The sequence below is a fragment of the Carassius carassius genome, chromosome 4 (genome assembly GCF_963082965.1).
Source record: "Carassius carassius chromosome 4, fCarCar2.1, whole genome shotgun sequence".
Classification (NCBI taxonomy): Eukaryota; Metazoa; Chordata; class Actinopteri; order Cypriniformes; family Cyprinidae; genus Carassius; species Carassius carassius.
Genome location: NC_081758.1, coordinates 31323676 through 31337497, shown reverse-complemented (window position 1 = coordinate 31337497; position 13822 = coordinate 31323676). Strand labels below are relative to the sequence as shown.

Below are 13822 nucleotides of genomic sequence, written 5' to 3'. Positions count from 1 at the left end.
CACTTTAGAGGCAAATTTTGATTTTAAAAATAGCTAAACACAAAAACATCTCAGTTTTTTTTTTTAAAAATGAAGGCTGTTCTGTACACTGTCTAAACAACACAGAGCGAGACGTGGATGGCCTAGATGATCAAGATGAGGAAAACATCAGAGTATAGACTGGTGCTATAATGGTGCAATCTTATAAATATCTCATAAACTGACGAATAGAATGCATAAGCTGTCAGTGCTGCATATGACAAACAGAGAGTTAAATGTTCAATTGGAAATAGTCATTTATGATATTTTAAATATCAGTATCGTTTGATGTTTTGATAACTTTGAATGGTAGTGCACGCTGCTGTTGAAAAGTTTGAGGTCAGTGACTTTTATTTTTACTTTTATTCAGCAAGGAATACTGAATAGATCAAAAGTGACAGCAAAGACATTTATAATGTCATAAAAGATTTTAAATAAATGCTGCTATTTTGATGCTTTCTGATTATCGAAAAAATCTGTGGACAAAAGAAATATTAAAAGGCACCACTGTTTTCAACATTTATAGTAATAAGAAATGTTTCTTGAGCAGCAGATCAGTATATTAAAATGATTTCTGAAGGATCATGTGACACTGAAGACTGGAGTAATGACTGCAGAAAATCAGCTTTTTTCACAATAAATTAAAGTAGAAGACAGTTACTTTGACATTTCCCAATATTACTGTTTTTACTGTATTTTAAATCAAATAAATGCAGCTTTGATGAACAAGATGAACTATTTGATGAACATATTTTGACAACCTCAAAAAACTTCTGAACAGTAGTGTACAATATCTACATTTAACATTATTAAAGACGACAACAAAAAACAATATCACAGGTAAATTTAAACCATATTTCCAGTAATTAATTGTTTGAGTTTATTAATCAGTCAATTAATTGGTTTTTTTTTTTTTTTTGTCAATTACATAGTTTTTTATTTATTTCTGTTTTTTTAAATCATCCAAGCAACTTGTGGACCACTTGAAATCCTCTACAGTCTGAGAACTACTGCTCAAAAGAAACAGGTCTGCCCAAGCCACTAGTTTAGAAATGTAGTCCAAGAGTTACTTGGTCAAAACAACTGAGAAGGACTACATTTCCCAGAACGTGACTGGGTTGACCTGATCTTGTACAACACGGTTCCAAAAACTGAAGCTATGCCCCTCACTTCACTATGAATTTATTGTAGATATGTGAGGTTACAACACAAGATGACAATTGTATTGCAATTTATCTAAATGCTCTTCCAGAAAATACACTGTAATTTCTCTTTTTTTCTTATACAACATTAAAATGTCTGTGCCAAAATTGGATTTTCCTGTGCATATCATAAGTTGTGAAATAAACTGTTTCCATTACTTTTAGATTGTGTAGTTTGTAAGACTGTACTGCAGCAAAGCTCAACCAAACAGCTTCGACAGCAGAAAAGTTGTTGCAATACAATTCTGCCATGATGTCCAAGAGTGCACCATATTTTTCCATTTACGGGATAAACTCCCCACTCTTGGATTAAGGATGTCCCAATAACCCATGACACTGGGCATTTTCATTCCTTTTTTCTTTCTTCCTCTCTCTCTTGAACACACTCTCTCTCTTTCTCTTTTTCCACACAATCATTCCCAGAGGAATCATCAATGCCCAGTTCATAGTGAATATCCAACCCGATCTCACGGCAATTCGTACATTTTTCACGAGGTGGCTTATTCGTACAAATTAGTACGACCACACTCGTATTTTTGCCAAATCGTACGTATTTTACGAGTTGCACAATTCGTATGAATTTGTACGAATGACCTACACCTGACCCCACCCCTAAACCTAACCGTCACTGGGGTTTAGACAAATCGTATAAAATCGTACGAGTGAGGTCGTACAAATTCGTACGAATAAGCCACCTCGTAAAATACGTACAAATTGGTCGTGAGATAGCGTTGGAATATCTCACCTTCTTCGACACTCATTATTGCTTTGCAGTGTTTAAAAGAGCTGCATGCAATTTTGGGTGAGAAGTCACACTATGTAAGTTGTGTGTAAAAGCAATGCTTTCTGTCTTTCTCCTCTTTCTATCCTCTGTACTTTTCCCAGGCTATGCTGGGAAATGTCAGTTCAGAAGCGTCGCGTAAGAAAAGGGTGGAAGAGGTTCAGAACCGCCATCGACTGATTCCAGTTGGTCGCAAAATTTATGAGTTTTACAACGCCCCTATCGTCAAGTTCTGGTTTCACACGGTAAAAGCCCAGGCAGTGCTCTTATTAAGTACAAAAAGACATACAGTATTCTTCCTGTGTTTAGCATATCGAATCTGTATATGAACATAAAAATACCTTGTGTGTGAATTCTTTCGAGAAATGTCGTCTGATATCTTTCACTTTCAAATAAAGTAGAGAAATTCATATTGATAGATACCATATCAAGTCCAGGGGGAGAAATGTGCAAATGCAGCCAAGAAGAGATCAAAACAGCTGAGATTTGGCCTCATCTATGTTTTAAATATAAGCAATGAATTTGACAAATCTCCTGGCTCTTAAAGATGAAATAATCTGTTCCGTGTTCTGTATCTTCATTATTTACTTACTCTTTTTTTTTTCTTTCGTTGCTTGTGCTTTCTCTTTTTCCCATCACACTGTCACTATTTACACTGAACAGTATTTATGTTCTCTGTTTGTGAGAGTGTCAATCTTTCTACGGTTTTCACAAAAAAAATGAATTTATTAATAAAATAAAATGTTGCAAAAGTAAAAAATAAAATACTACTAATAATAATAAAAATAATAAAAATCTTTAAAAAACTCTAACTGGAAATGCTGAAACTAAAAAAATAATTTCTTAGTTCTGAAACTAAAATGAAATAAAATTGACCTTACCAGATGGAAATATCACTAGACTGTGTTAAGAAATGTAATGCTGCTAAACATTTATAAATAGTACCAGTTACCGCATTAGCTTTGGTAGCCCTAAAACTTTAAAACTGAACGAAAAATGAAAAACACTGAAACTAGAAACTATGATAGAGTGAAAACTCTAAGATGAATTGAAAAATAAAGTAAGATACAATACTATTCAAATGTTTTGTGGTAAGATTTACTGCAGTAGTGTATTTGAAAAATTAAACAGAAATCAAATTAAGAGTTCTTAAATTCTAAAATGCTTGGTGTGAAGTATACTTAGCGCAAGTAAAACTAGAATAATCATGATCATGCATTCTCTGACTTTAATAGACTTTCATTGTTTCACTTCTCACAATTTGAGCTGAAACAGAACAAAGAGTGTGTTTTTTTCCCACTTAATCACGATGTTGTGTCTTCCCACAGTTGGCCTATGTTGGATACTTGATGCTCTTCAACTATATTGTTCTGGTGAAGATGGACCTGTGGCCCTCTCCTCAGGAGTGGATTGTTATTGCTTACATTTTCACCAATGGCATCGAGAAGATGAGAGAGGTGAGACTTCATTAGAACTCAGTTAGCAAACAAGATGGTTCCCTTTATTCGCTGAACTGTGGGAAAAGATCGTTTATTATTCATAAGCAATGTCTAATAATTACATTTGCATATAATTACACAGCTGCAGTTCAGTTATAAACTCTAACTGTTAAATGCGAACTCCTTCAACTAAACAGTGTATTACTGCCCTCTTGTGGAAATGAGTAAATGCAAACGCTTTTACTTCTTGGAGTGTTTATCCCTGGTTTATGGTTGTTTTGAAAACTTAACTTGCCCAACATATCCATCCTAAAAAAATCACCTTTGTCAGTTGCATTTTAAGATATATTAAAATAGAAAACAGTGATTATAAATTGTAAAATATTTCACATCATTACTGTTTTTTGTTGAAGTTGTTTTGAAAAGGGCATTTGTCTAACATCAAGGCTCGGTTTGCTTTACTGTTTCACTTCTCCTATCTCTCAGATCCTCATGTCAGAGCCAGGGAAGCTCCTGCAGAAGGTGAAAGTGTGGTTACAGGAGTACTGGAACATCACTGACCTCATGGCTATCCTCATCTTCTCCATCGGGATGGTGCTTCGCCTGCAAGACCCGCCCCTGATGAGCTACGGGAGGGTCATTTACTGTGTCAATATCATCTATTGGTACATACGACTGCTTGACATCTTTGGAGTGAACAAATACCTGGGTCCATATGTCATGATGATCGGCAAGATGGTGAGAGAGACTGATAGAGGTTTAATCATTTTACTTTGAAATAAAAATGTCTTATGTATGACATGAATTCTAATGCTCTTGATCTTTCTTTTTTCATAGATGATTGACATGATGTATTTTGTGATCATCATGTTGGTGGTTCTGATGAGTTTCGGAGTGGCACGGCAGGCTATCCTCAATCCCAATGAGGACCCGTCCTGGATGCTGGCACGCAACATCTTCTTCATGCCGTATTGGATGATCTATGGAGAGGTGTTTGCTGACCAAATCGACCGTAAGGCTGGCTTGATACTAACATTTACCTTGGGTACAGGCATGGGTATTTTGGGTATACTCAGTTTAACACTCAAGCACAGCTCCTCGGTGCATAATGTCTCATTATTGGTCAGCTTGTGTGAACAAATGTGTTTTTCTCTGAAAGCATTAACATTCCCGCAGATGTGATGAAAGCTTCACATTTAAAAGCTAAAACAGTCTGGATCGAATTTTGTGATGCATATTTGTGCTTGTGTGTGTGCTCTTAAATGGTCTCATATTCTGTAAATGGCTGCACTTATATTGTCATTACAGGACGATATGGATCAATGCTGCTGTTTCAGAATGTTTTTTGGGGTTCATTGTAAGACTGCAGATGGAGAAGCATCATAGCATCATATATATATATATATATATATATATATATATATATATATAGTTAGCGGTGTATTTTGACTGGATATTATGAAAATTGTGTTACATGTATGTTATGTTATGTATGTTAACTGTCTTTAATATGATATCATGTTTTGGCATTTTAATTGTTAAAGTATTCTGATATTAAAGCTAATAATATAAAATTGCAATCTTACAGCCCACGTGGAAGTTTCCTGTGGACCACAGAACCATTGTATTTGAGCACAAAATTGAAAATCACAAAAAGTAGCATTGGAGTAAGATCTCCCTGGGATGTGTAATGTACTTCTGATGTCATTTTTGGTACTGTTGGTCAAAAGTTTGAGGTTGTTAAGATCTTTTGATGTTTTTTGAAATAAGTCTTTTATGCTTATTACGCTTTATTTGGTCAGAAATACAGTAAAACTGTAATATTGTGAAATATTTTTGCAATTACAAATAATATATAATATATATATATCAGTATTTATATATTTTATTTTAAAATGTACTTTATTCCTGTGATGGTAAAGCTGAATTTTCAGCATCATTACTCCAGTCTTCAGTGTCATGTGATTCTTCAGAAATCATTCAAATATATTGATATGGTGCTATGGATTTTTTTTTTTTTTTTTTTGATTAATACAAGTAGCATTTATATTAATTATTATTATTATTTTTATTTTATTTTTTAATTGTATGTGTTCTTACAGTAACTATACATTTATTATATTAAAAAAGTAATTTAATTATTCAAATGTAAAATTTGTTTAGAATAAATCTTACCTCAAACTTTTGAAAAACAGTATATACTGTATAGTTACAAATATTTGATTATGATTTGAACCATGCATTGTAACCATTTAGTTCACTCAGACTAAATAAAAAAGAATCAAATTACAGTCAAAAAGATACATGGGTCAAAGACAAAAAAGGGTTTAAGCATAAAAACGATAAGTGTAATACTGCTTTAAATTGTTATTGCCCCCCCCCCCCAATTTCAAAACCTTTCTGTTTAATTTAATTGCAATTATGCTTGTGTTTTTCAGAGCAAAAAAAAAAATTTATATATATATATATATATATATATATATAATTTTTTTTTTGCTCTGAAAAACACAAGCATAATTGCAATTAAATTAAACAGAAAGGTTTATACTGTGTATATATATATATCATACATTTTCCCCTGATTTACAGAGACCCACAAAAATGTAATTCAGTGTAACAGTCTTGTCAGGCAAATTTACAACAAAAATCAATTTATGACATTAAAACATTTATTACTTTCACCCCAAATAAAATTTATTTTAAATGTGCCACTATCCTAGGTTTTGTCCATTGGTCAGTAAGAATTTTTTTACTCAGTTAAAACACAATAAAATTTAATATGCTCGCTAATTCTTTTATATATTTTAACATGTCCATGTCAGAATAAGCATGTTGTTTGAATTTTTACATAAATATAAACTACATGACAATGTAAAATTATTTCAACCAAATTTTGACATTCTATCCTCCAAAAACTTATTTAAACCCTTAAAAGTAGACACTTTGCTTACATTTAATGTGCTTTCTATGGACATAAAATCACTTTTGTAATTTTCTTTTGATGTGGACAGCTTAACGTCTTTGACCCACATACCAAGGTGAGCCTATTTCATAGTGGCAATTATCATCAGACTGAATGATTCTACCCAATTATAGGTTATGATGAACAATAAAGATGTTTGACTTGTATCTTACCCCCATCTTACCGTATAACCAATCAGGTTTTGCAGCAGTAATGTTGTTATTGTCTCTTGTCAGATTTATGATATTACATCTTATGCCTGAAATAAATCAGTACACTCCTACTAAAGCAGTTAATCAGTAATGAAAACTTGTGTATGAAGTGTGTGCTGTAGAGTTTGTACAAGCTTGTCTTAGTGTTTTCTCATTAAGTAGTGTGTTTGCTTGTTGCCTGCATACTGTCAACTGATTGTATGTGTGTGTGCTGAGAGATGGATGGCCCAAAGATAAGAGAGCTGAAATAACGATTTCGTTCTTTGTTTCAGATGTGAATAGTAGGAAGCTACATCACAAAGTGAATGACAAACTCTGGCTGGTCGAAAATTACATTCGCACTCATGGACCTGGGCGTTACAGTGGTCCATCCCATATAGGCAATTTCCAGTTTATAAATTCTGCTAGATTTATCTGTCACTAGGGCCATTATACTTTCACAGCCATATCATCTCCTCATCTCCACCCCACTGGTGGTCACTGAGTGTACGACACCCCTGCACGGCACTGCAAGGCTAATGGCCAGGTTTCCGTGGTGGGGCAAATGTTTAAGGTGCTATGCCAACTAAATTTTTAAGGTCCCAGTGCAGTAAAAAAAAAAAAAAAAAAAAAAAAAAAACCCTATCATGGAAACTGGAAACTTAGTTAATGCTAAAGCCACCATCATGAACCTCCCACAGCCAGTTAGCACTGACAGACATCCCATCGCTCTGGTGTAATTTCCTTCTTTTTGCACAATTTAAACTGAACTGCTGGAAAGTCCACTAGCTTGATATTACATGTTATGCATATTGACTAGAGCATGAGCATCCATGCCCATCTGCGTTTCCTCAAATAAGCTCCAAATATTCAGTTTTTCTGGAAAGACCATCTCATATGTCAGATATACATCCTTTAACAACAAGATGCATTTGCCTCCTCTCATCAATATGAAAGTTTTTTCACGTGGTTCAGTTGTCAGAGTTTTTGGCAGAATGAATTTGGAATTTAAAAAGAAATTTTTTTTAATAATTCCAAATTTAAGATAACCAATGTTACTTCAGTTCTCTCACTTTGGGCTTCTGGGTGTGATTTTAAATATTGAAACCAGTAAATGTACTCAGAAATATGTAAATTAATATGAACCTGACTGACTTTCCTCTCTTTGAAAGCTACAGCAACTGAACCATCCCATTTGGAAAAAACGAATGATGTATTGTCAATACATTCTAACCTACGCTACAAGCAACCATCAAAAAGAATGCTGTACATTTAATATCAATATATTTTAAACATTGCATATGTTTAAATATATTGGTTATGCAATTTTACATTTGGAATATATTTTTAATATATTTGAATTCCACAACTTGGTGCATAGTCTTTCCATTCAATTTTTATCCACAACCCACTTCTGACTGGTTCTTTGATTTTGGTGTTTTTGAGCATGTCAGAGAGGGAGTGAGTGATTCTAAAGTGACCTTTTTTGCCATTTGTTTGTTCTAATCGGTTCATTTATATTTGGGCAGCACTCAGTTGTATGTTTTAACAATAATATATAATAAATATTTTAACAGCTCCATGTGGTCAGAACATCACCACAGAGGAAGGAGTCATTGTGCCTCTCCCACCTTGCAAAACAGGAGCTTGGATTGTCCCCGCCATCATGGCCTGCTACTTGCTGGTGGCCAACATCCTTCTGGTTAATTTGCTAATTGCTGTCTTTAAGTAAGTTAAATGAATATTTATATCATATGTGTTTTTTAAGCAATGGACAGACTACAAAATATAGCTTATTTCTTTGATTATTGGCATAATTAAGTCAGGCAATCTGATTGTAATTTGCAGTTTTTTTCAGTGCTTTTCAGATTTGTTTACTATGCAGCAGCGAACGGATTGTGGGTGGTCCATGAGAACACCTTTTGAGGCTGAGATGAGTAAAACAATTTTGTATGCTGCTAATATTGTCTTTTATTCTCACAGTAACACATTCTTTGAAGTGAAGTCCATCTCCAACCAGGTGTGGAAGTTCCAGAGGTACCAGCTGATCATGACCTTCCATGAACGGCCTGTCCTTCCTCCTCCTCTCATCATTTTCAGTCACATAACTATGGTCCTCAAACACCTCTGCTGTCGTTGGAGGAAACATGATGAGGATGAGCGGGACTATGGGCTGAGTGAGTGATAAAATGCTGTTGCAATATTCTGAAAGCCTTAAATGACAGCAGGAGTCATTTTGTTTTCTCAGATCATACCGCTAATGAGAGTGAAACCAACTCATGTCGACTTGAAAGATTCTCTTTGATACTATCTTTTGCCAAACATGATTATTTTGTAATAGTGAGATTTTTCTGTTTGAAAACATTAACTTTTGTGTCTAATACTGCCATGCAAAAGTATATGTTACTGTAATAATATAAACTTCACAATCATCGGGAAGAAGGAGGCGGGAACCGGCGGACATTCAAATAAAACTTTAATGACAAAATAAAGACAAAACAGTGCGACAGCCCCTCGCGGACGACTGTCGCGCACAAATAAAAAAAAAAAAAAAACACAAAATAAAGCCCAGGCCTGGTCCTCTCTTGTCCTTCACTGTCATCGCTCCTCTTTTGTATCCTTCCAATCTCCTCCGTGGGACTCGAGACCGGTGGGTCGAGCAGGTGTCGCTCATTTCCAATCACTCCACCGGCCTCGCTCCGTTCCCATGGCTCTCAGCCCCGCCCCACTCATCACAGTTACACAACAAAGACATGGTTTAAACATTTTAAAATGAAAGATAAATTAAACTGAAAACACTTTGACTTCACTGTTATGATACAAAAAAGTGACGGTGACAATAAACTCTCCCCCTATAGAGCTCTTCATTACTGAAGATGAACTGAAGAAGGTACATGACTTTGAAGAGCAGTGCATGGAGGAGTATTTCAGAGAGAAAGATGACCGCTTCAATTCCTCCAATGATGAAAGGATACGTGTGACATCTGAAAGGTTAAAACATTTCAGACAACACAACAGAACATTAACACTTTTTTTCTCTCTATTTAAAACCAGAGGTCTTCAAGTGTTTTATGGCACGAACCCCCAAATGTGATCATCCCCCTTGCAAGAGATTACATTCTTAAAATATATAAGCAGTATATATTTTCATGTATACAGACCCATTTATACTTTGTGAGAAAAATATTAAGAATTGACGTTGAAAAAGTTGAAAAAGCTTTTACATGGTCACTGAAGCCACAGACAATTAAAATAATTTTGACATTGCATTTTATTTTTCTAACCATCATCAGAGTAGTTTTAAATATATCAACCTGAAGTGAAAAAATGTTCAGGGTTTCCATGGGTCCTTACAAGTCTTATAAAGTATCAAATTTAAGACTATAAAAAGGCTTAAATGGTACAAGTCTTAATTATGATTTTAAGAGGTCTTAAATTTGAGGACTGATAAGGCTTAATGTGAGCTCTTTTCAAGCTCTTTTCACAAAAATATATATATATCCAGAACAGCATGTTAAAAAGATATTGCATTAAATATATCTAATAAATATTTAAATGTAACGTCAACTTTGAGAACACTAATAATTCATTTTGTAAACTCGTTTATTTTCTAATTTTCTCATATGTTCTGCAAACCCTCTAGCAACCTCTTGTGGCCCCGGAGGGTCCCAGTACCCCAGTTTGAAAGTCTTTTTTCATTTAAATGTAAACAATACAAAAAGTAATATATAATCTTTTTAAAAACACATATTACTTTAATTAATTAGCACTTAATTATGTACACTACTGTTCGAAAGGGATTTGGGATTGGTTAGATTTTTGTTTTTGAGCATCTCATGCTGACCAGGACTACATTTATTTGAACAAAAATGTAATATGAAGTGCAACCAACACAACATTACTAGATGTAGATTTTTGGAAATGGCCTTACAAATATTAATGGAATTGTCTAATCTCTGATCATTCAGGGTGGAGAACATGGCAATGCGTCTTGAGGAAGTGAATGAGAGGGAACATTTCATGAAAGCATCCCTGCAGACTGTGGATATCCGGCTCGCCCAGATGGAGGAGATGATCGGCCGCATCACTGTGGCACTGGAGCGGGTTGCTGGTATGGATCGAGGCGAAGTCAACAAAGCCCGGTCCAGGACATCATCTGACTGCACAGATACAAATTATATCCTGCGCCAGAGCAGTTTCAACAGCCAAGAAGGCAATACCTACAGGCTACAGGAGTCTCTGGAGCAGGGTGGCGAAGAGTCTATTTCCCCTACATCTCCAACCACTCTGGCCCCACGTGTCCGCAGTCACTCCTTCTATGTAAGCCACTCCTGCAAGGATAGGAGCGGTGCAGATCGAGGAGAAGGCTTCTTTAAAGACAGATTGTTCAGCCTCCATCGGGCCAACAGCTCACAGTCTGTGTCCTCAGGAGCAGGTCCCAAAGAGTCCAAGCCCACACCTTTGAATACTTTATCTGTGGACCAACAGCTACGCCCTTCTTCCTGTATAGACATCTATGTTTCTGCTTCAGAGGACGTCCCGCCCACTGAGAGCTTCATGGAGCCGGTCCGGGCAGTTCCATCTCTTGCTCGAGACTCATCTCTCCATTCTGAGATCATGGATGTGGTGCTCTCAGGGGGGCGGGACTGCAGTGGCAGGGCAGGGGGCAGTGAAAGACAGTCGGATGGCACGGTCCTGTTTGAGGACAGTGCTGCCGCTGACCTATCACTCTGCTCTGCCCACCTGCTGCCAGATACCTTGCCCTCCTGGGACCTGGACCCCTCGCCGCCGCCATCAGCTGGTGCTCTTGAGCGGTCCAAGAGCAGCCGCTTCCTATCCACAGCAGGGCCTCTGTTTCTCGACGAGCCACCATTGGTTAAGTCACACAGCCTGATGTTCACGTCACGTGGTTACTATGGCGGCATGGGCGTGCAGGTGAAGGCAGCCGAATATACCAGCATAACTGATTGCATTGACATCCGTTGTGTCTCTACCCCTTACCCTGTCCCAGAGAGGTCTGACTCACCTGGAGGCTCTTTCACATTCGATAAACCCCAGGACCTGGGCGTTTCACACCCTGAAAGAGATGCTGAGCTCAGTCACGCAGAATCTGATCCAGAGGAACCTGCAGAGGGGTCAGCGCACACAGGTAAGGGGGGTCAAAGCAGCAGTGGGGGATTAGGCACAGACCTGGGCCTGGGCCTCCCACTGGGCCCATTTTGCTCTCCAATTTCTAGACTAGAGCGTGCAAACAGCTGCTCCTCTTCGGAGGAGTCGCACTCCAACATCTACTCCCGAAAGAGCTTCTCCATTAGTGAGAAAATGGACAAGAGTCGTGGAAGCTCCAGGAATCCTTTCCAGAAGGCCAGAGTTGGGGCAAGGCTGGAGGGTAAGACAGACTCACTGTCCATGAGGAAACTGGCCAAACCCTCAGCGTTCCAAAGTTTTGATAACAGACACAATTACACGTGATGATGGCAGACAAGTAGTGATGCCATTGTAGATCTAGTTCCTGTAGGATGGCTCTACCTCGTTTAAAATTCAAGGGCCAGTCCATTGATTAGTACTGTCTGAGTGATGAATTAGCTGTACACTGGAATGTTTTATCATGGGTATCAACTTCCTGTTAATTTCCTGTTATAACACTGAATGCAAAGTCAGATTTTCTTTAGTATTCATAGATTCAGAAGATGACCACTGCCAATAGGCCAACATTAGTACCCAAATGAGGGGAAAACTTTGAAATTTAAGGGCCTGTTAACACTATGATGAATGTTCGGTATAATAAAAATAATAATTTGAATGAATGGCTGTTAATGTTAAAAACCAATAAGCTTTTTGGTCACATGCCCACAGCCGCAGCTGTTACATTAACTACATCTTAAGGGTTGGTCACTCTTTGCATTTCGCTGAATTCCAAAGTTCAAGTTTGGTGAACTCTGAAACCATGAAAGTGTGTGACCAATAGAAGATTGATACGTAACAGCATGGCCTCTTAGCTGTATTAAAACTGCAGTGCTACAGGAAAGTGGAGTAGATTGTATGTTTTACATTGTAGATTTATTATTAATTGTTGTGTGTTGAATTTAAAGGACACTGCAGAGTGTGCCTTCATATCATGACTGTTGCAGTGTATGAAGAAAGTGTGACCTCTGCTTTAGTGGCGCACACCTACAGACCATTTTGCAGATCCTTCCTCTGCCTATTTACAAATATATATATATATATATATATATATATATATATATATATATATATATATATATATATATAAAATAGCAGATCAAGGATCTGGAACTGGCTCTAATGGCTCTGTACTCTTCTATTTTGTGTTGTTTGATAAACACCATAGTAATTTTTTATTTTTTTGTGAACGGCTGTTTGAAAACATGTAAATACAAATACCAAAAATGTGACTTATTTCTCTTTGACAGATGAGCTCCAGAAATGAAAAGTATTAAGTAAAATAATTTGTGTACCAGGGTAACCAGAGCATTTCTTCTTATCTATAAGCGCCACCTACTGTCAGGGAGTGACTTTGTATTTTCATTCAGCCTGCCAGCCTTTTTTTTTTTTTTTGCATTGGCCTGAACAAACAAATTGCACTTGCAATTGAATTTTGTGCCGAACATTTGTGTTGGTGTGAACAGGCCTTCACATAACCGTGCAATGCAAATTACTGTTTTAGCTTAGGTGAGTCACCCTCGTCACAGCATGAATCATGTTTTCTCTTTATAGACTGATTTCTTCGGTGTATCTCCTACAGGCCAGATAAAGTGATGGTTTAATTCCAAAACGATTTAGAACTTAAATGAAAACAGGACTTTGACAGTTAAAAAAAATTTAATGCTATAGTTTTTGTGTATACAAAGATTTCTTCTGTCATTCAAAACCCACACACCAGATTAAACAAACATACACATATCTTCCCTAACATGTGGAATGTGGAATATAATTAGTTTCCTTATAAAAGGATTAACCTTCTTAGAACGTTATCTCTTGGCCAATGTGGGTGTATACATCTGCATTCAAAAAGCTTCATAGTCACACAGCAGTCAGTAATGTTATATAAAGTGTCTGAATGCAGCAAAAGTTTGCGCAGAATTTCTACTCTCATTATTAAACAGATAACAAATTTTAAAGTGTTAAATGATTATATTTCGTCTTTTGCAGTCTGCTTTGTTCCAAATATATCACAGCGGGGTGCCCATTTGAGTGTATTTAAATAA

At 36.5% G+C, this 13822-nt stretch overlaps 1 protein-coding gene across 5 annotated transcripts in view; it reads left to right on the top strand.

Annotated features, from left to right (window-relative positions):
- LOC132139774 (transient receptor potential cation channel subfamily M member 3-like) overlaps nucleotides 1-12811 on the top strand; it is a 125059-nt gene extending 112248 nt beyond the window's left edge. For 4 of the 5 annotated variants that reach the window (XM_059548381.1, XM_059548380.1, XM_059548383.1 and 1 more), the window contains exons 18-25: nucleotides 2106-2246; nucleotides 3330-3458; nucleotides 3927-4178; nucleotides 4278-4452; nucleotides 8171-8321; nucleotides 8577-8770; nucleotides 9452-9584; nucleotides 10562-12811. In XM_059548381.1, the coding sequence (XP_059404364.1) occupies nucleotides 2106-2246; nucleotides 3330-3458; nucleotides 3927-4178; nucleotides 4278-4452; nucleotides 8171-8321; nucleotides 8577-8770; nucleotides 9452-9584; nucleotides 10562-12065 (2679 nt within the window). In that variant the 3' untranslated portion in view covers nucleotides 12066-12811. Of the gene's footprint in view, nucleotides 1-2105; nucleotides 2247-3329; nucleotides 3459-3926; nucleotides 4179-4277; nucleotides 4453-6886; nucleotides 6995-8170; nucleotides 8322-8576; nucleotides 8771-9451; nucleotides 9585-10561 lie in introns of all 5 variants that reach the window. The other variant, XM_059548386.1, reaches the window with a different exon arrangement.
- Nucleotides 12812-13822: the final 1011 nt, after the last annotated feature.